This window comes from Opisthorchis viverrini (assembly GCF_000715545.1).
Source record: "Opisthorchis viverrini unplaced genomic scaffold opera_v5_109, whole genome shotgun sequence".
NCBI lineage: Eukaryota > Metazoa > Platyhelminthes > Trematoda > Opisthorchiida > Opisthorchiidae > Opisthorchis > Opisthorchis viverrini.
The window spans coordinates 476,039-495,653 of record NW_008751764.1 but is presented as its reverse complement, the minus strand read 5'-3'; the positions used below and the strand labels follow the sequence as shown (position 1 = coordinate 495,653).

The 19,615-nt window shown below is 46.5% G+C and overlaps 1 protein-coding gene across 1 annotated transcript in view; it reads left to right on the top strand.

Annotated features, from left to right (window-relative positions):
- Window positions 1-4,179: 4,179 nt before the first annotated feature.
- Window positions 4,180-19,615, top strand: part of T265_05626 (hypothetical protein) — a gene marked incomplete at both ends in the record, with an annotated part of 22,960 nt that continues 7,524 nt past the window's right edge. Inside the window, 7 exons of the mRNA XM_009170685.1 lie at window positions 4,180-4,263; window positions 4,944-5,125; window positions 10,692-11,078; window positions 11,124-11,282; window positions 12,168-12,743; window positions 12,830-13,168; window positions 15,594-15,852. Of these exons, the coding sequence (XP_009168949.1) occupies window positions 4,180-4,263; window positions 4,944-5,125; window positions 10,692-11,078; window positions 11,124-11,282; window positions 12,168-12,743; window positions 12,830-13,168; window positions 15,594-15,852 (1,986 nt within the window). The remainder of the gene's footprint in view (window positions 4,264-4,943; window positions 5,126-10,691; window positions 11,079-11,123; window positions 11,283-12,167; window positions 12,744-12,829; window positions 13,169-15,593; window positions 15,853-19,615) is intronic.

Here is a 19,615-nt window from a genome sequence, read left to right as displayed (position 1 = left end):
CTGGAGGGCCAGGAGACTGTGTTCGTCAGACCTCTAACCATTGACCAACCTGGTATGAGAGACTCTGTGAGTGTCGCGGGACACTCTCCAGTATAGTTCAGTGGATCGCTGAGGCGCGCAAGCCGTCACACCACGGTAAGGTCCAGTCTCTTCGTGACGGAAATGAAACACGGTGTAGTTCAGACCAACTATATCATGCTACCAACACGCACATGCGTGGCTAACAAGATGGGATGTGATTCCATAAAGAAATTTACAATAAAATTGATAACACTTTGTATTTTGGATACAATGCTTCATATTCAGGCTGACTAGAGCAGGAGAAGGTCTCACCTGCCCCAGCTCTATGCTGTTAGTTTGCTGTACTGAGTTTATAGTTCGAGGTAACAGTTACGGAATTCAATAATTCCCCTTCCCAGGTGTTGGCCTAAATCCTCGTGTGTTTGAGTAGTAAAAATGCTCGTTAATTGCCTCTCGATTGTGAGGCCAACCAAAGGCAACCACGTCTACTTCTCTAATGCTCCTACACGGGTTCACGGATGACGTATGTGTTTTTAGCCTGAAACGATGCCCTTCTGTGTTTTTTGCCCTACGTGAGACATAAGAATATATGCTTCTGGAATAAGCTTGATTCATGAAGCCTTGAAGGTAAAAATTGTGTTCACATGCCTATTCAGTGTTTGGAAGACTACTCCATTTGCGCAGTTCTGGTATGATTTTGGTTGCTAGTCTCTGAATAAACTCCGGTAGAACTTTGATCAAAGAAAATAAATTTGTCCACTGAACAGGCAAAACAGAGCACTGTGCCATACCGGTAGCCCAGAGGATGAAGCTTATCACCCGCATTCATAACATACCCTATCCTTCTTTGGCAAAATAAGTGGCATAATCAATAGATTTTTGGTCAGTAAGTGTTCACCATTTACGTTCACAAAAATCGGCTTCCCAGAAAACCTGAATCTTCTCGATAATGTAAGTACACTGGCTCTGGAATGCAGATGGTCGGTTGTGCAGTGCAGTTGGTCACTTTCTTGCCGTAATATTTTATATTTGCTTGAAGGTGAACGGTGTATCCATAGCTCGCTATGTTTCCAAATTATCAGAGACCAGAGAACATGACCACTTAGATGTGTGAGGTATTCTGTTAATATACACACTGTACATTGCTGGACTGTCTGTTAGGACCGATGGGGCAAAGCTTATTACCAAAAAGAGTAATACTCTGCCAATTTCAATCTTGGTGGAAACATCGGTTCTTTAAGAACCCTCTTAGCACGCTAATAAGGCTACTAAAAATTGTCTTTAAATTCTCAGTGTATATGTTAGTTTAAGTCGTCGCAGTCTCCATGGGAGAATCCGTAAGGGAGTGTCATCCACGGTCCCTTAAAATACTAGCACATAAAGGAATTACGTTGTTTTTCTCATCTCAACAGTACCGATCTCCAGAAAATTACATTCATATGCAATCACATTTATGGTTTGTGAGCCGTATGTTCAGGTGCATCCAGCTTCATTTATTTGAGGAAAATCCGAAAGGTCTATATTGGTTACACTATCTGAAGCGGCTATGCTTAAGCTGTTCGTAGGGGCAACCACTTTGATTAACTTCTCCATGATTACTGGCATTGGTTTAGTTAATCCACGTTTCAGTGCGGCAGCGAAGTATCGTTGTTGAACACTGATGTTATGCTGTCAATGGTGATGATGATGATCCATGTTTTATAACGCCTAGCTTGCTTTGGCGAGCTCTAGTCCCTGCACTACAGAATGAAAGCTCTGGATGAAATCTGAGAGATGAAGAAAATAAACAAGCAGTGGAGAATTTCAGTCTTCTTAAAACTGTCGCTTTAGAAGGATACGGTAAAGGCACAGTCTGCTCCGCTTTATCAAAAGAAAACTAAACTGTAACTCGAAGCCTAAATTGAGTTCCCTCACGCATGAATAGTTAACCCACTAAGTAAACTTATACAGCAGAACTCGCTCTGTTTATATGCTGTCGAAAAATTCCAAACAAAATTTTGTTACGCGTTAACGCGTACAAATTTTCGTCGAACAATCTTGTAAAAGGATATCGATTTGAACGTACGCAATGCATATTCAACCACAAGAAGATTCACTTCTAGTCTTACACCCTCTGTGATTGCTGGATACACCACACTTTGATTTAAAATATCTCATTGTAGGTGGTTTTAGTGATTGATTGATTCACCTGCACCCGGGTGCAGAAGTGCAAGGAACTTCTGCATTCGGATGCAGTTCTCCTGCGGAAATTTCTGCAATTTTGCTGACTACAATTATTACTCATTTATGAATACCATTTGATACTTGTAATAACTTGAAGAGTCGCGATAGACCATTTTTCGTTCGTACATCTGAGACGAACCAAATTCACAACTCGAGCGAAATTTAAAGGAGCCACTTCGACAGACGCCTGCATTCTGCATATGAATGCATATTAATACACATATCTATGAACACTCCCGTTAATTTCTGGTTCATATCAATTAAATTAACAGTATCCTACAGAAATCTTACCGAAATAGTACTGTCATACCGAATAACTTCATGTACTCACCAGCATATTAAATGATTGAATCGAGGGCTTGAACGGGAAGTCGTTGGACTAAATTCGTAATCTGTATGACCTTGGTGGTCATGGTAGCACGGGTTCGTGGATTGACATAGAGGATCGACGCTTTCGCCCAATATTCCCGGGTCGATGTTCTGCTTGTGGTTCAAAGGCTTCTGTTCACTTGTAAGACATAAACGAAAAAATGATGTAGCCATGATCTTTAAGTTCTCACTGTGGGGCAGTAATTTTCCCAAAGTGGGGACTCAACTTAAGGGGCGTTCAAAAGTTATTTGAACTGGGTACTAAATGAAGCGTGAACAAGGTCGGATGGTGGTTACTCCACACACAGATTACCCGTAATGATAAAACTGCCGCCTAACAAAGGCCTGCGCTCTGAGCTTGAAAATCTTTTCACCATGTCCTCACCGCATTTTAGTTGTGTCAACGGCGACAAACCCGTTGACCAAGCTTGTTCAAACAGATCGTAAACAAGTATTTGGCCTCTTCGGAGGTGACGACACCTTAGGGAAAATAGACCAAGCACCGCGAAACTCCTTTCGTGGCCAATGGTTTACCGTCGACAATCCTTTTCTCAGCAGTTCACCGGACACACTCAGTCAGGGCTACGTCTTCCATTGAAAGTTTTTACGTCATTTGGGTACATGAGTATGTTGGTAATGGATGATGTTGCCGAACTGTGCTCACTCTCATTTTTAGAACATTAAGCCAAGCAGTTTGGGTAACCTGTTCAAACGGTTCATTATGACAGCAGCGATCATATTAGAAATGGCATTTTACATTTATGGAATAAGCGGCGGCCCACAAACACGGAGGATAATTTTATCAGGAGGGATGAAGCATCTAGCAGGCGTGAGCAGTCTTGGGAATGACAGGTTCACTTTTTTCATGAAAGCCCTAGGCATGTACCTGGTCTACTAGGGTGGTGGTTGGATGATTAATGATGGTCTCCTTATGATGATTTGGTTGGACGTTGACTGCTTTCCATATCACTGGAAGAACTGTGGCTACAAACGATGGGGAAATACCATGGGGCACCATGTATAAAGTCCATTGTCTGGAGGCATTGAGACCATCGTCAACTGGGATCACAAAGCACTTTTGACAAGATATGGTCCATTCCACACCATCTATGATCGTGAGTGTAAGCGAGTTCAGTCCAAAATATTATTTGGCAGCCGAATTTCTCGGTCAGTTAACTTTAGTCCCGTTTAGACAAGGTGACGTGTTCATCGACCATTGTCCGGGTTGTATCTAGGCGCGCGCGACCGAAGACACGTAGGTTTCGTCAGGCCATGGTAGGTGGTTTCATTCTTTGTTCGAGCGTTATATTTCTGTGTAGGAGTCTGTGATAGGATGGCCACGAGTACGCCTTTACACCTGGTTAAACTGTGTTGGGATACTTTGCCGTAAATGGTCGCCGGATGTGATTCTAGCTGTGAACACCAAGTCACAGCAACTCTCGGTTGGATGACAAGTTCCATCCGTTTTTGGTTTGGTACCTACAAAGACGGTGTGAGAGCCCTTTTGTTCACTTGGAAGGAAGTTGAATAGGCTCTAAGCCGGGTACTCTTCGGTGAGCCGGAGCCATGACTGGTGCCAGAGTTTTCAAGATTGATGTGGTTGAAGGCGTCTCAACCTATTCGCCTTCTCATGCCGACATATTTTCTCAGGTGAGTGAAAAGGCGCAACTGTCTGACGTAGAGAACATTACCGCCAACAGAAAAGATCCCGACTGGGAACTGCGTGATTCATTTTGCCCAGAAGGAATTCGCATCTTCATCGATCATCAGGATAAGTTGTCTTCTGTTCCCTGTTGCTTGCACGGACCACTTGAGACGTGGAAACGGGTGAAATTTTGCGACGGACGTGGCAAACCAGTTTATTGATTGAAACTAATAATTATGTGACTTCGTTTCCACGACTGTGGAGAACATATCAGTTGGGTCAAGTTGTAACGTCTATAAAATATCGGACAACAAAATAAAGTACAGAGGAAAATACCTAAGAACCGGGTCTATTTTTGTTGTTGTAAATTCTGGATAAACAGGAAAACTGAGGCCGGATAGGCACGAGCGCCTTGTTAATTAGGTCAACCGATTTTGATGGTAACTTAAAGCGCAACTGAACACTGAGGGGTAAATCCCGGAAAAGGATTCCACAGATGAGAATAAAAGGAGGCGCTTCAACGGAGATCGGGTCCAGTAACCTGCTTATTCACACTGGCGAAGATTTGGGAGGTTGGGCAAAATCAAGCGTCGATAGTGAAAGGTTTTGATAAGGATGCTCATGCCTCATTTATCAAGGCTGAAGAGCAGATGATTGGGTCAGGTAAAGGACTGTCCTCTTCCAGAAAGCGTACGTTTGGTCAGACGGAATCGGAAATTTTTGGCATGCGTACAAATATGAATGGTTCACTGAAAAGAATGTAGCAGTCCGCGAGGAATGTGGCGCCGCACATGCGGCGGCTAAGGGCAGTGTCGTCCTGGGAAATGTTCCTGACCGTCGTCAACTTCGGCCGCATGCGAGGCTTCTGTAATTGATAAAAGAATTATGTATATCCGCGACGTTCCGTTTGCCATTTTTGCAGAAATTATCATACACAACCGCGCAGGCTGTATAGACGCAATCCAGGAATTAAGGTGATTAAGGGAGCTGTGTGCTGCACCTAAACGAGAGTAACATGCGCAAGACGTTACGTGTCCCGTGAACATCAGCGATTCAGAGGTCGATACGTGGAAGAATGTAGTGGAAACGTAGGCAGACCTGGAAACCTGGCCTTAGTTATTCATTAATTGGTGATCCCGCGTTGTCTGAGTAGTATGATTCTAGTGGCAACAATCTGGCAACTCACTTCATCAGATGAAAGTTGCTCTACTCGAAAATGTGGAGCAGATTGATTAAAAATCTTTTGGGGAGTTTGTTCAATGAGTCTGAAAACGTGTGTGTGTGAGTGGAGACCCTTGAAGAATGTTGTTTCTTGCCAGAGAAAGCACAGTGTCGAATTCCGATGGCAAGCTTATTACACGATTCTTTATGCTTGTTGAATGTTGAAGCAGAAATCATGCAAGTTATGGTCAACAGACGCGCTACTGTTACAAACTGGTTTAGGGTCCCGAAAGATGCCTGTCTTGGTACCAATATAAGGAATTCGCATCTTCATCGATCATCAGGATAAGTTGTCTTCTGTTCCCTGTTGCTTGCACGGACCACTTGAGACGTGGAAACGGGTGAAATTTTGCGACGGACGTGGCAAACCAGTTTATTGATTGAAACTAATAATTATGTGACTTCGTTTCCACGACTGTGGAGAACATATCAGTTGGGTCAAGTTGTAACGTCTATAAAATATCGGACAACAAAATAAAGTACAGAGGAAAATACCTAAGAACCGGGTCTATTTTTGTTGTTGTAAATTCTGGATAAACAGGAAAACTGAGGCCGGATAGGCACGAGCGCCTTGTTAATTAGGTCAACCGATTTTGATGGTAACTTAAAGCGCAACTGAACACTGAGGGGTAAATCCCGGAAAAGGATTCCACAGATGAGAATAAAAGGAGGCGCTTCAACGGAGATCGGGTCCAGTAACCTGCTTATTCACACTGGCGAAGATTTGGGAGGTTGGGCAAAATCAAGCGTCGATAGTGAAAGGTTTTGGTAAGGATGCTCATGCCTCATTTATCAAGGCTGAAGAGCAGATGATTGGGTCAGGTAAAGGACTGTCCTCTTCCAGAAAGCGTACGTTTGGTCAGACGGAATCGGAAATTTTTGGCATGCGTACAAATATGAATGGTTCACTGAAAAGAATGTAGCAGTCCGCGAGGAATGTGGCGCCGCACATGCGGCGGCTAAGGGCAGTGTCGTCCTGGGAAATGTTCCTGACCGTCGTCAACTTCGGCCGCATGCGAGGCTTCTGTAATTGATAAAAGAATTATGTATATCCGCGACGTTCCGTTTGCCATTTTTGCAGAAATTATCATACACAACCGCGCAGGCTGTATAGACGCAATCCAGGAATTAAGGTGATTAAGGGAGCTGTGTGCTGCACCTAAACGAGAGTAACATGCGCAAGACGTTACGTGTCCCGTGAACATCAGCGATTCAGAGGTCGATACGTGGAAGAATGTAGTGGAAACGTAGGCAGACCTGGAAACCTGGCCTTAGTTATTCATTAATTGGTGATCCCGCGTTGTCTGAGTAGTACGATTCTAGTGGCAACAATCTGGCAACTCACTTCATCAGATGAAAGTTGCTCTACTCGAAAATGTGGAGCAGATTGATTAAAAATCTTTTGGGGAGTTTGTTCAATGAGTCTGAAAACGTGTGTGTGTGAGTGGAGACCCTTGAAGAATGTTGTTTCTTGCCAGAGAAAGCACAGTGTCGAATTCCGATGGCAAGCTTATTACACGATTCTTTATGCTTGTTGAATGTTGAAGCAGAAATCATGCAAGTTATGGTCAACAGACGCGCTACTGTTACAAACTGGTTTAGGGTCCCGAAAGATGCCTGTCTTGGTACCAATATGCGCCCCGTGTATGGTTAGGAAATCCATGTCCACAGTTACATCCCAGTTGATTTTCATAAAGACGAAAGTAAACTCATTCACCAAATCCGATAAAACAAGTGCTGTAATATTCATGCCCAGTGACGAAATGATGCGCGCATCTGCTGTGAAAGATCCCTGGCAGTCGTCGTGGCTGTTATCTTTCAGTCGCGATAAATCAAAAGAAACAGTGGAACGAGAAGTTCCGGCAGCAACTAAGATGATCACAGGCTCCGCATTCACTTGCTCTGTTTTCAGTAAATGGAATCACCGGCTAACTACTGCAGTAGATGTAGTGGCAGACAACAGGTGTTTACATATATGAAGGTTGTGGACACAACAATGAGAATTCTTTCAGGTGCGCGCGCAGTAAAAACGACTTAAGGAGATTGGCTTGTATTCAGCAAGGGTCCGTATGACCCGAAATTGACCTTATGCTGTCGGCGATGGTGGCACAGTACTCGGGCCGGGGTTTTGTTATGATTCAGATGCAAAGTTTTTGTCAAAAACAACGGTTTTCAGGAGTACTACTTCGTTGAAAGCATGTAATTCTGGTGGGTTGGCCTACAAATTAGCACTGTGATTTGTTTGGGTGAGCGAATATCCAAGGTCATCCGTTACATTAAATTGAAAACAGGGCGTATAACTGTGATGGGGTATCCGAGATTGAAGTAAAAACGTGATTCCCTTACAATCGGAGAGATTGGCAGGTATTTCTGTGGCTGCAGTGCTTCATGAAACTTGCCAGAGCCGAATGTAACTGTGAACACAAAATATGATGGATTTCCAGTCCTGTAACTAAATTCGGTTTTGTATTTTGCGGTCGACAAGACCATGTGTTTTCGGGCCGCGTGAATATCTGTTCCGAATAATCACCGCCGCGGAAACAATAATTACATTCTGGAACTCGCATTAGAAATCGTGAACGTGAGGCTCCTGATGATAGTGAACTGTCGAGTTTTCTGGTGAAATACCTGATGTCAACGAGTAAGCGATAACCTCCACGATGCCGAATAAACTAGCCACGTAAAACCTACATCGATCATAGCGGACAGCTGAGGGTACCTTTCTGGTGCACCCGACCAACATACGACCAGCGGTCCAAGATGTCTAACCAACTGGCCCGCACCTGCCCACCAATCTCAGCTGAGATACCTTGAAGGTTCATTTCATATGGAATGAAAATTTGAATTTCGTCGGTCGTTTCGAATAATATGTGCGTACATCCCGGAGGCGTATGGTCTTTTAGGTACAAAACGCTCACTGAGCCTTTTGCATCTCAAAATTAGCGAAAAATATAAGTAAGGTTTCCGAAATACCATTGAGGCAGGCGGTGACAAACTGGGAATGGTGCATACTCTACAGAAGGAATACTTCGGCGGCGACATGCCCGTAAAAGCTTGCTTATACAACGCCACTCTTAATTTTAATTGGAGTTACGTTATTTCTTGTAGCCTGGTGCCTACTGGATATTGGGCTTTTGGGGCTATTGCGTTGATTCACGGGCTGAATGCGCGGTACTTTCGAAATCGGTTTCGTTTTTCCATTGTGCAAAGTTGCAAAAGCTTTTTTTGTTTTTCAATCTATTCACAGAGTACACGCAAGTAATTGTTGAATTTTATTACTCCAACAAAACATTTGAGAGATAGCCCATGAAATTTTGCGCGCACTTTTTATTTTACTTCTAGTCCGAAACATGACATCGATTTATACCGATTGCCCTCTGCAGCCATCGATAGACCACAAAAGAGCGAAATGGCTGACCGTTGAACGTTAAACGCGGTATGCAATGCCGCACCTGCAAGGCCTGGTGGCATTTCAAATGCACGGGTTTATAGGACGACCAGATAAGCCGACCAGCTAACTCTCCTGACCCGTTTGTCTGCGCCAGCTGCCTCTAAGTTAAGGGTGCAAGGCATATCGCAGCCAGGAGGAGAGCCCCCCAAAACGGTACCCAATTCCCAGTGCAGATTCAGAAAGACCACTGTCAGTGTTCCGCTTTAATCGACATACTCGACGCGAAATTAGAGCGTCTTTTGTAGGCACCGGAGGACTCAGGCTCTTAGAATGCAGCGACCTGGACGAAATTTGACAGGGAGCTTTCTTCGCTGAACCAATACCTCGCAGTATCCATACCGAGTCCTATGGCCGCGGAGAAAGTAGGACAACTCTCTGACCCGGCTATTAAGACCGCGACAGCGTCTCTAGTGGACAGGCACTCAGGGTAAAACAGCTTGATAATCTGGGGAGCAATCACGCTAGTGAAGCTGGCACAATCAATCCTTAGCGATGTCCTCACCAAGCTTGATCAATCGCTCCACGCATAATGGTCCGCCAGAAGGGAAGCAAACGAACAATTGGACTTCTATTCACTAATCCCCATCTGACGCACAAAAGATCCTGGCAGCATTCAGAAGGCCAACCCAATGATCAGGCGTCTATCTGAGGATCGCCCTCTAGACGCGCGAAAGCTTGGTCACAGCAGGTCGGGGGTGGAGACACGAAACAGGCTTACACCGGGCACTAATTCAGCCGACCCCAAACTCATATCCTCATTTGCTTCCGAAAGCAGGCCGACGAAACCAGCTGCATTTCCGGACAGCAGTTTGTATTCGACTACCACAGGCCTCTCGCCCAACAAAGGCAGTGGTGTCCTGGAGTAGGCAAACCTCACATGCAAGCAGCACCCAAAGTACTTGGAGCTATCAATGCTTATCTCCCTAACAGACGACAACGCTGCAGCCATGCACTCCTTAACAAAGCCACAGTCTCTGAACTTTACTGAGTCGATGGGCGACGACAAGCAGCTAAGCAAATCTCCAGCTCCACACCGTCAAAGCGGCCTCTCTGCTTGTGGACACAACCGTCGACCAGGACCCCGACAACCTAAGGCATAAACATGACTACAGCCATCCGGGACATCCCTCGTACATCCAGTCGGGACGCTGATCGCTGGCGGATCGGATGTCCACACAAACACGAAAGAAGAGAGACTGCAGCCAAACGAGCCACATAAAATCGCCAGATTAGAAAACTACTAGCTGGCTCCAAGATGAAGTCTTCCGCGAAAACGAGCCTCTTGGGAGCGCCACCAAAGTCATTAATTCTTAGTGCCGCCACCCAGCGTCCAGGGCCACACACAGACACCTTCCCGACCAAACCTCGCCAAAACACCCAAGAATTCAGGATGGTGAAAGCTTGCCGCAACCGTTCGATCAACAGCAAATCTGGTCGCCACAATGGGGGTGCTGAAAGAGCTACAAACAGCAACGGCCGAAATTCTCGCCCATGGTGAAAAAGACTTCGTCCCCAAAAGCCAAAATTTTCGCGCGAAACGGGCTCTCACGGGGCGGTAAAACCGCGCAAGCGAAAAGCACCCTCAAAAACCACGAAGACAGGAAGCAGACGACATCGCCCCAGAGGCCCCTCCGGAGCCTTGGACTCAAACCTGCGCAAAACTATTAAGTCTGCTGACCACCCTGCTCACTAAACTTTCGGCTCCTCAACCTCGGATGCAGTGGAGACGGTGTTCAAATGCTTGTCCACAAACTTCCTCAGCCTTTTCAACAAACTCGGCGATGTTAAACAGTCAGGTTGTCTTGAACAACCGTCCATAATCGCACTCACGGAGACTTGGCTCACACCAGATGTCCCTGACGCGGAGATCTCGGTGGATGTTCACTGTGGTTTTCGAGCCGCCTCAAAACGAGGGCGGGCAGGTGGGGTTGCTCTGTACTTACATGCGGCCCTACAAATCCCGATTGTCCTCTCTGACTCCACCCCTGCACCATTTTGCGATGCGCTGTGGGTCCGAATCCCGCTGCGCGGGATTCCCTCCTCGGAGCGATCTACCGTAGCCCCTCTAGTCCTCCTGAAGATGACCGATTCCTCATACAAAGCCTTGAGCAACTCTCCTCCAACAACCATTTCACTCATCTCCTGCTGGTAGGTGACTTCAACGGCCCAAAGGCCTCCTGGATTGAGCTCCAGGGCGTCTAATCAGGTAGACTTTTTGCAGTGGCGCTGTCTGAAGTCGTCCAACAGAGCGCTTGGACTCAACATGTGGTTGCACCTACCGGATACCACGCAGGCCAACTACCATCCCTCCTGGACTTGGTCCTCACCAACGAAAGGCACTTCGTTGATCAGGTAACAATTGACGCTCCAATGGGACATAGCGACCAGTGTGTGTTGACCTTTGATTTCATGTGTTATTGGGCCAGAAAGCCCGAACCCCAAACATGGTTTTGAGACCTCTGTCGTGCAGACTTCTCAGGGATGCGCATCATTCTTGAACAAGCCCCACTGGGGTCAGCTCCTGTGGAAGAACTACATATGACCATTGTCCAGAGTTCACGAGGCTGATGCGGTGTTCGTCATAAAAAAACCAGCACGCACTCGAATGAGCCGCAGGCTGCCAAAAAGTATTTGGCGACTTCCGGAAAAAAGGTCAACATTTTCCAAATAGTTGACTACAAGTGATACGGAAGATGAGCTGGCATATCGTGAAATGCGGGTCCGCTGTAAATCGGAAATCCGCCAATAGAACATACGAAAACAAGTCACCACCCTGGAAGTCGCTCAAAAAAACAAGTGTATTGTTCATATACATGAGCTATCGCCGCAGAAACAAGCCATCCGCGTTCTCCTTGAGGGACAGAAACAGAGAACGACGAATGACCAAACAACGGTATCTGAGGTTTACAGAGAACACTATGCTTGTATGTACTCAGCCGCAGCGCCTCCGTCACATCCACTCTTGTCAAGGAGGAACTACGAACAGCCTCTAACCGACCTGGTCTTCACGGAGGAGGACATTCGTCAACTCTTGCACAAGATCAACCCATTCTGCGCGTTGGGGCCCGGATAGGTCCATCCAAGGATCCTGACAGAAACGTCGTTCACAAAGGCAAATCTTCTACAACTAGTGTTTCGCCAGCCGCTTGACGAAGGCCGCCTTCCCCCTGCTTGGAATGAAGCGATTAACACGCCAGTCTACAAAACTGGTGACCGACTGTCGCCTGAGAGCTACAGACCTATAAGCCTCACCAGCGTGCCGTGCAAGGTAATGGAACGCATTATGAAGCGAGCTATTCTAGATCACCTTACTTCCAGCAACCTGATATCTCCAGCTCAACACGGATTTCTCCCAAACCGCTCTTGCGTGACAAACGTGCTCGTGTTTATGGACAGCTTAACCCAAACCAAGGACGAAGGATTCATATCGGATGTCATATTTTCCGACTTCGCAAAAGCATCTGATAGGGTCCCACACGTCCCGCTGCTCCACAAACTCGAGTCTTACGGGATTCAAGGGAAAATCCTTCGCTGGATCAAGGCGTTCCTATCAGACAGGTCATTCCGAGTGAGAATAGGCTCAACCTATTCCTCTCCAGCGCCGGTCTCCATTGGAGTTCCTCAAGGCTCCGTCTTGGGACCACTCCTGTTTCTGATCTACGTCAACGACCTCCCAGACGTTCTTGCGAGTCCATGTTTACTTTTTGCGGACGACTTGAAATCCTGGAGTTCCAATGCCAGCGCCCTCCAAATGGATGTAGACGCTGCCAAGCAGTGGTCGTTGGACTGGCACCTTCCTCTGAATGATGAAAAGTGCGTCCATGTGTCGTTTGGAGGGGATTCAGCGAATGCCTTTGTTATGCATGGTGAAAAGATACCAGATAAATTCATGAAGATAGATACCAAGAAGGATTTGGGCATCTGGGTATCCTCAAACTTGTGCTTCTCACTGCACCGCGAGAAATCGCCCAAAAGACATTCACCATTTTGCGGACGATCCGACTCACCTTCTCCCGTATTACTCGCATGGACTTCCAAACGCTCTATGGGGCCTACGTCAGACCGCTCCCGGAGTACGCCAATCAAGTTGTCTACTTAGGACGCAAAAAAGACGCCACACTCATTGAGCGTGTCCAGCGAGCCGCCACGAGAATGGTTGCCGGCCTCAAATCCGTGGACTACGAAACGCGTCTCGCGACGCTTGATCTCTTTCCCCTGGAGTACCGTCGCCTCCGTAGGTACCTAATTTTTACGCTCTGTTTGAACAAAGCTTGGCAAACAGGTTTTTACCGTTGACCCAGAAAACACACGGCGGGAAGATAAGGAGAAACTTTCAAGCTCAGAACACACACATTCATTTCGAGTAGTAGCTGCGTGGAATGACCTTTCTCCGGGGTTGCTCACTCTCCTTCTAGAACCCAGTTTAAAGCACTATTACACACATTACTGCGAATCCTCGCGCTGGTGAGCATACTGCCCGCGCTGAGAGCTACACCCTTTTTTCACTCGTGCCTTTCAGGTGAACGACAGCCACTGACCGACAAGAACAAAACCGACCCGGGAAACTTGGGCAATGGCCTCGATCCTGTGCATCAATCAATGAATCCGTGAACTACGAAATGTACAAGAAATGCACTTTGTTTCTTTGACAGACAATCAGTGTGAAACTGTTAGACCTTGTATCGTCTGCTCTCCCTCTAACTCGTGCTCCACGCTGTTAAGCGAGTGTTCTTGTGTTAACACACATTTGTAGATTGGCTCCTTCTTGAGGCCAAAAACGTGGATACACTGTGCTGAGAATCAACGCTTCGGTCCAGCGTCCTGTCCTGTTTTCGGATCGGTAACGGAGCACACCCATGCTGCATTGTTCAGGTGAGCCGTACTGTGAATTATGTCCCGACTCTTCATAGTGGCCACGTGGCCGAAAATACGCAAATGTTGTAATACATTGGTGCCTAATTATGGCTGTTAGAATATGGAAGTAGCAAAACGGGAAATCGCAACCGAACGATACCCCTCTGTCCCCATTGGAACTGGCAGCTTTTTATGATAGCCTTCACGGGATGGTTCTTAACCATCATCTGCTTGGACAAGCCAAACATTTACCTAATGGGAATAGACCGTTCGGTTTTCATGAAGATACCTAATCGTACATCCGATACCGATGGTAACGAGCGTTTCGATTTCTTGAACAGCCAGCAACAACGCTAGCAATTAAAACGGCAATCCTCCGAGAAAATCGCCACTCAAGATTTCTGTACTTTAAAAATAAGAGTGGTCACATGGATAACAAATTACAAAACCCGACATTTTTCGACAAACGGTGAAGCACTTCAAAAACAAGGAGAGCTGATACGGATCAACAACTAACGCGTGCTCAAAACCGGGCCAAGAACTGATGCATTAAAACAAATTTATAAAATGCCAAAAATTTGCATGGCAAGGAAAATGGAAAATATATATGTCTAATCAAACTGAAATAGAGTTCACTTATATGGAGAACGAAGAGGGTGACCATTTTAATCTTTTATCGAGAAGGCAGCCTTTGCAGCGGCTGGCTGGAGGCACACCCAAATAATTTTGGTCGAAACTGTATGATGGCTTGCCCCTTAGCTCACTATAGTTCTAATATTTTTCAGACGAGCGTGTTACCCAGACAACCGTTTCAGTCCGTTTGTGCAGGGACTTGGAAGTAGTGGCCATCTCATTGTGCCGTCTGCTTCTTCTGCCCACAGTCCCGGTAGTTCATCCAACGGCACTACTGCCGGCTTGGTGTCTCGGTGAAGGTCAAACCTTTCCTTAAACCATAGATGACGTGTGCCGACAGTCTTAAACACCAAAAAGCGCACTAGCTCTGACGAGTTCCTTGACTTCTGCAAGACGCTTGCCGCAACCAAAGAAGAATTTTCCATATTAAAGTCGCGAATGGCCACTCTATTTTGCGATACGGGCGTGATTATTGTCTAAGTTCTGAGATTATTTCCAAATCTCATATGTAAGGAAACATTCGAAGGCAGCTTTTCCACATAATCTCCCACCGTTTTCATGCAGACTGTGCGCGAAGCCGCTTACAGCCATTAAAATACAATTTTTGTTCGCACGGTGGACTCCGATTTCGTTTAGACAACTAGTAAATCTGCGGCCGCGTGGGAAGATCTTAAGGGCCAGAATAATTACCATCAAACGCCAAGACATTATGCTAAAGTATCCCTATTTCGAACCACGGTTTCAGAGACATTTAGGGTGTGCGTCTTGGACGTGGCGTCATTCAATTTGGGAGTCAATTTTAAAGATATACGAACTGCAATACCGGTGTTATCCGTGATCAGGAATATGTAAAACTTCCATTTACAAGCTAGGTATATGCTGCTAAAAAAATTTACCCAGGTTGGTACGTGGTGGTTGTTCCACCAACGTTTACCACATCCCAGAAGCTTCGGAACAGTACTATCTGTTCCCATCTAACGAAGCACTCTTTTCTGTAGTGACGTTCCCTAATTTCAACGCAAAATTTCATTGTCCACTGAAGCAATCATACCTCTGGCGGAAAAGTCTGGTTGGAATGATTTCCCAGCATCGCTGAGACTCCAGGATGCCCAAATGTGGCTCAAAATTTTGGACTGGCACTCTGAACTCAATTGCTCGAGTGCTTTAATCCATCAGGGGCACGTCAAAACTGTCGGAACTTCAATTCCATTGTGCGAATACTGAGCGCCTTTGGTGTTATCAACCCCATTATGATTGGTTGAAACCTCGGCGGCGGGAACATTCAGAGCCAGGCCCGGCAGAATGCATGCTTTACGCAGCAGGATGTAGTATGCACGCTATGGGAGCATCTGTGGGCAGTGATTCTCCGAAGATAGGGGTTCATGACAATTTCTGCGGATGGAAAATAGAAACAAAGCCCATGAACCGAAGCCCTGTAAGCAGTACTTACGTTTAAATCAACCAAAACCAGACACCGTATACTAACCTGGAGAGCACATCGTCCCCGGTGTACTGTGTCTTACATGAACCGGCTGGTGCTAGTAGTGTGGCGTGTGAGGCTGGTGGGCTCACATACACAAGCGTATGTAGAATTTGCTGTGTCTGCGTGTGTGACGTGTTAGCTCTGAGGCCTGTATGCACACACGTAGAGCCAAGGTCTTTGTGATAGAGCTCTGACACAAGTAATATATTTGTAAGTCGACTTACAAGTATATCTGGTGCAGTTTTGCATGGCACGGTTTTCACATATGCCATTTCCCTTCATCGCTATAGCGATGAAGAAGGGAATAGACATCGCATTTTCTAATAATGCTATTATAATAGCATTATTAGAAAATGCGATGTCTATTCACTGATTGATGCACATGACCGACGCTTTCGCCCCTCCGGTTCTTGTCGTTCAGCAGCTTTCATTCACCTGAAAGGCAAACGAAAAGGGGGTGTAGCCCCGCTCTTTGAGTTCTCCATGCGAGGGCTCACATAAAAAAGCGTCTAAAAGTGCCTTTTAACTGGGTACTCGATGGTACACGGACAACTATTAGAGGAGGGCCAACCTTCTACGTACTAAATATCCGAAATGAGAAGAATTGTTACCCGACGAAATTGCACACTATGAACTTGGAAGTCTTCTTACAATGTCGCAGCTGTGTGTTAGTTGGGTCAATGGTGAAAAACCTGATAGTCACACCTTGTTCAAGCAGGGTGTAAGTAAGCATTAGGTCTCCTCGGGGGCGTAGGTACTCCAGGGGTGAAAGGTCAGGCACCGCGGCTGTAATGAGCGAATTTAAGGCTGCAGCTACTTTTCTAGCAGCTCGTTGAACATTCTGAGTGAGGTTTACGTGTTTCTCGCATCCTGGTTAGACAACTTGGTTGGCATTTTCAAGAAGCGGTTGGACGTAGGCTTGAAGATTTCAGTTGTGACATTCTGGCTGCCATTCCACCCGTAGGAGGCATGATGGCTGGAAAACTCCAGGTTGCCCAAGCCTAGACAGGGGAAGTTGAGAGCCATAGGTCGGATTCGAACTACAGACCTTCCGTTCAGTAACTGCGACCCAACCACTACGCCATCTCACCCCATAGAGTATCTGGGGATCCATGCGATTAATACCTGGAATGCTCACCGCGTCGTCTGTAGGACATTTTTCATGGTAGAGTAAAAAGGACAAGTTTGAAGAGAGCCAGATACCTAAATCCTTCTTAGTATCTATCCTCGTAATGTCCTATGGTCCATTCTCGCCGTGAACGACAAAGCGTTCGCTGCGTCTCATCCGAATGACATGTGGACGTACTTGTCGTCATTCAGAGGAAGGTGCCATTCCAGCTACCAGTGCTCCACAGCGTTTCCATCCGTTTGGAGGGCGCTGGCGGCGGTATTATCTTGCTCGTAAGAATTACTACTCCGAATACCACAAAGTAATCTGTTCTTGTTCCAATTTTAAATGGTTTCACTCTCCTGCAATAAATAGCCGGTTAGGGTAGCGTAGCGGTGTCAAATATTACAAACTGCTTGACAGCGCCAGCAAATCTGGTGTTATGGTGGTCGGTCCAGAGAACATCACCATCAGCTGTAAGAACCGCGTACTGGCCGTGCAGTGGGTATAGCTGCCACAGTTTTCTTCACCGGTGGTTTGGGGAGGTGAGGTTGACAGCTATGCACTCTAGGCGGTAGCTGATGCGAAAATACAGAGGTGTCAGTGGAATTTTCACTGGAGGGATTGGGAGGGGAGCCATGCATTGCAGGAAATAGTTTGAATGCACGAAAGCTATTGAAGGTTCGACTGGGCCAATTTTTCCAACCATCGATGTGTCCCGTCTCTGGGTCTCCTTCCATGAAGATGGCAATGGCCAGCGCAGCTGAGTTTTACAGTACTGGCTTTTATACTTCGCTGTCAAGTCACTGACCCCTCTGGCTCGTTTCCACCCTTCATGTGGTTGTGCGAAAAGATCCCTTCAAGGAAGTGGGTCGATTGACACACGGAGCACGTGACCAAGCCAACGCGGCCTATAGAGTGCAATCAACTCATCTGTCGTGAGCCAGTTATTCTGATTGTCATTCGACATGCTGCAGCATTGCTGATCCAGTGTTCCCACCTGACTGGAACAGTGCTCCGAAGACGCTGATCAAACTCTGAAAGTCTTTTGACGTCCTCGGTTCACAGCGGCCGCGTTTCTGACCCGTATAATAATGCAGCGCACCGTAGCATTGTAAACTCGACCCTTAATGGATAAGCTGATGTCACGCCTTTTCCATGGGTGATGCGGGTTCATGAAAGCTGCTCTGGCCTTCCCAATCCGGATGGAAATCTTTTGCGAGACTGCCTAGTCTGATATAGCTGTCCAGAGGACAAATTTATTTACTACCTTAATTAGCCCATCCACAAGCATAAGGCTAAGGTTTGAGTCCACCCTTTACACTTTGCAGGTGTGAAGCGCATGCCAGACCTTGAGACAGACTTATTAAATTATTTGATATTCGCATTACGACGGCGTCAGATCCAAAAAGATCTATGTTGTCTGTATACTCGATATCTGTAATCGAATACCAAGGGAGCACTTCGACCGCACAAAAAATCGTTCAATTGTAGCACCCTTTCAGTGCCTAACTGGCATGCCTCCCGAAGGAAGCACGAGGGCTAGGAGACTGCCAGGTTGCCAACCCTAGACAGGGTAAGTCGAGAGGCAGAGACCAGGTTTGAACCACGGACCTTCCGGTCAGTATATTTGCGCTCTAACGACTTGAGCCATCTCGTCCGCATAGGCTGGTAGTAGGTCCTCCATAATCACATAAGTGACGAAGTTGAAGAGGGAATATGAGAGGCGACAGCTTTGCCTAGCGCCACTTGATGTGGTGAACCCAGGCGATAGCTTCCTGTGGACCATACATCTGTGGGAGTTGGCGTACAGCGCCTTCGGCAGTGTCAATGATTTACGGGGGACACCTTTGCTATACAAATATTGTCATAGTGCCTGACGGTCCACAGAGCAAAAGACAGCTTTCAAGAACACAACCGTTTTTGGTTGCCAGAATCTGTCGGAAGGTGAAAATGTGGCCGATACATCCTCTTGAAGAAGGAACCCAGATGGCTTTTCACCGATCTGTCTCTTACTATGTTCAGTCAACCTTCGAAGGATAAGACCAGGGAGCACCTTCGATGCAACAGCCACCAGGACGATTCCACAGTGGTTTTCACAGCGTCCACCTACCCTTTTCTGAGGGTAGGGATGACAGTCGACATGCCCCATTCTGCAGGCATTTCCTCTTCACTCTATGTCGCACCAATGTGCTTTATCTGATAGATCACCAGGGATTATCCGCCTGTCTGTTCTTCTTGAGACGCTTGCCCACCAAGAAATGCCCAAGAAGTTTGTAAACATAATACGTTCTTTGTATTCTCAGACTTCCGGACGTGTGAGAGTGTACGGAGAGCGGTGTCCGTCAAGGATGCCCACTCTCTCCATTCCTTTTTAACTTTGTGATCGATGAAATAATGAGACGAACGCTGGAGGGTCTCCAAAACCCTGGTGTTCAAATGGCCTATGGAGAAAACCTTGTCGATCTGGAATATACAGACGACATCGTTCTCATGTTCGAAGAGGAGGAGAAGGCGCAAGTATTCTTGGATGAACTGACCAAAGTCATCTCGTCCTTTGGTATGCATTTTGCACCTACAAAGTGTAAGGTCATGCTTGTGGACGTG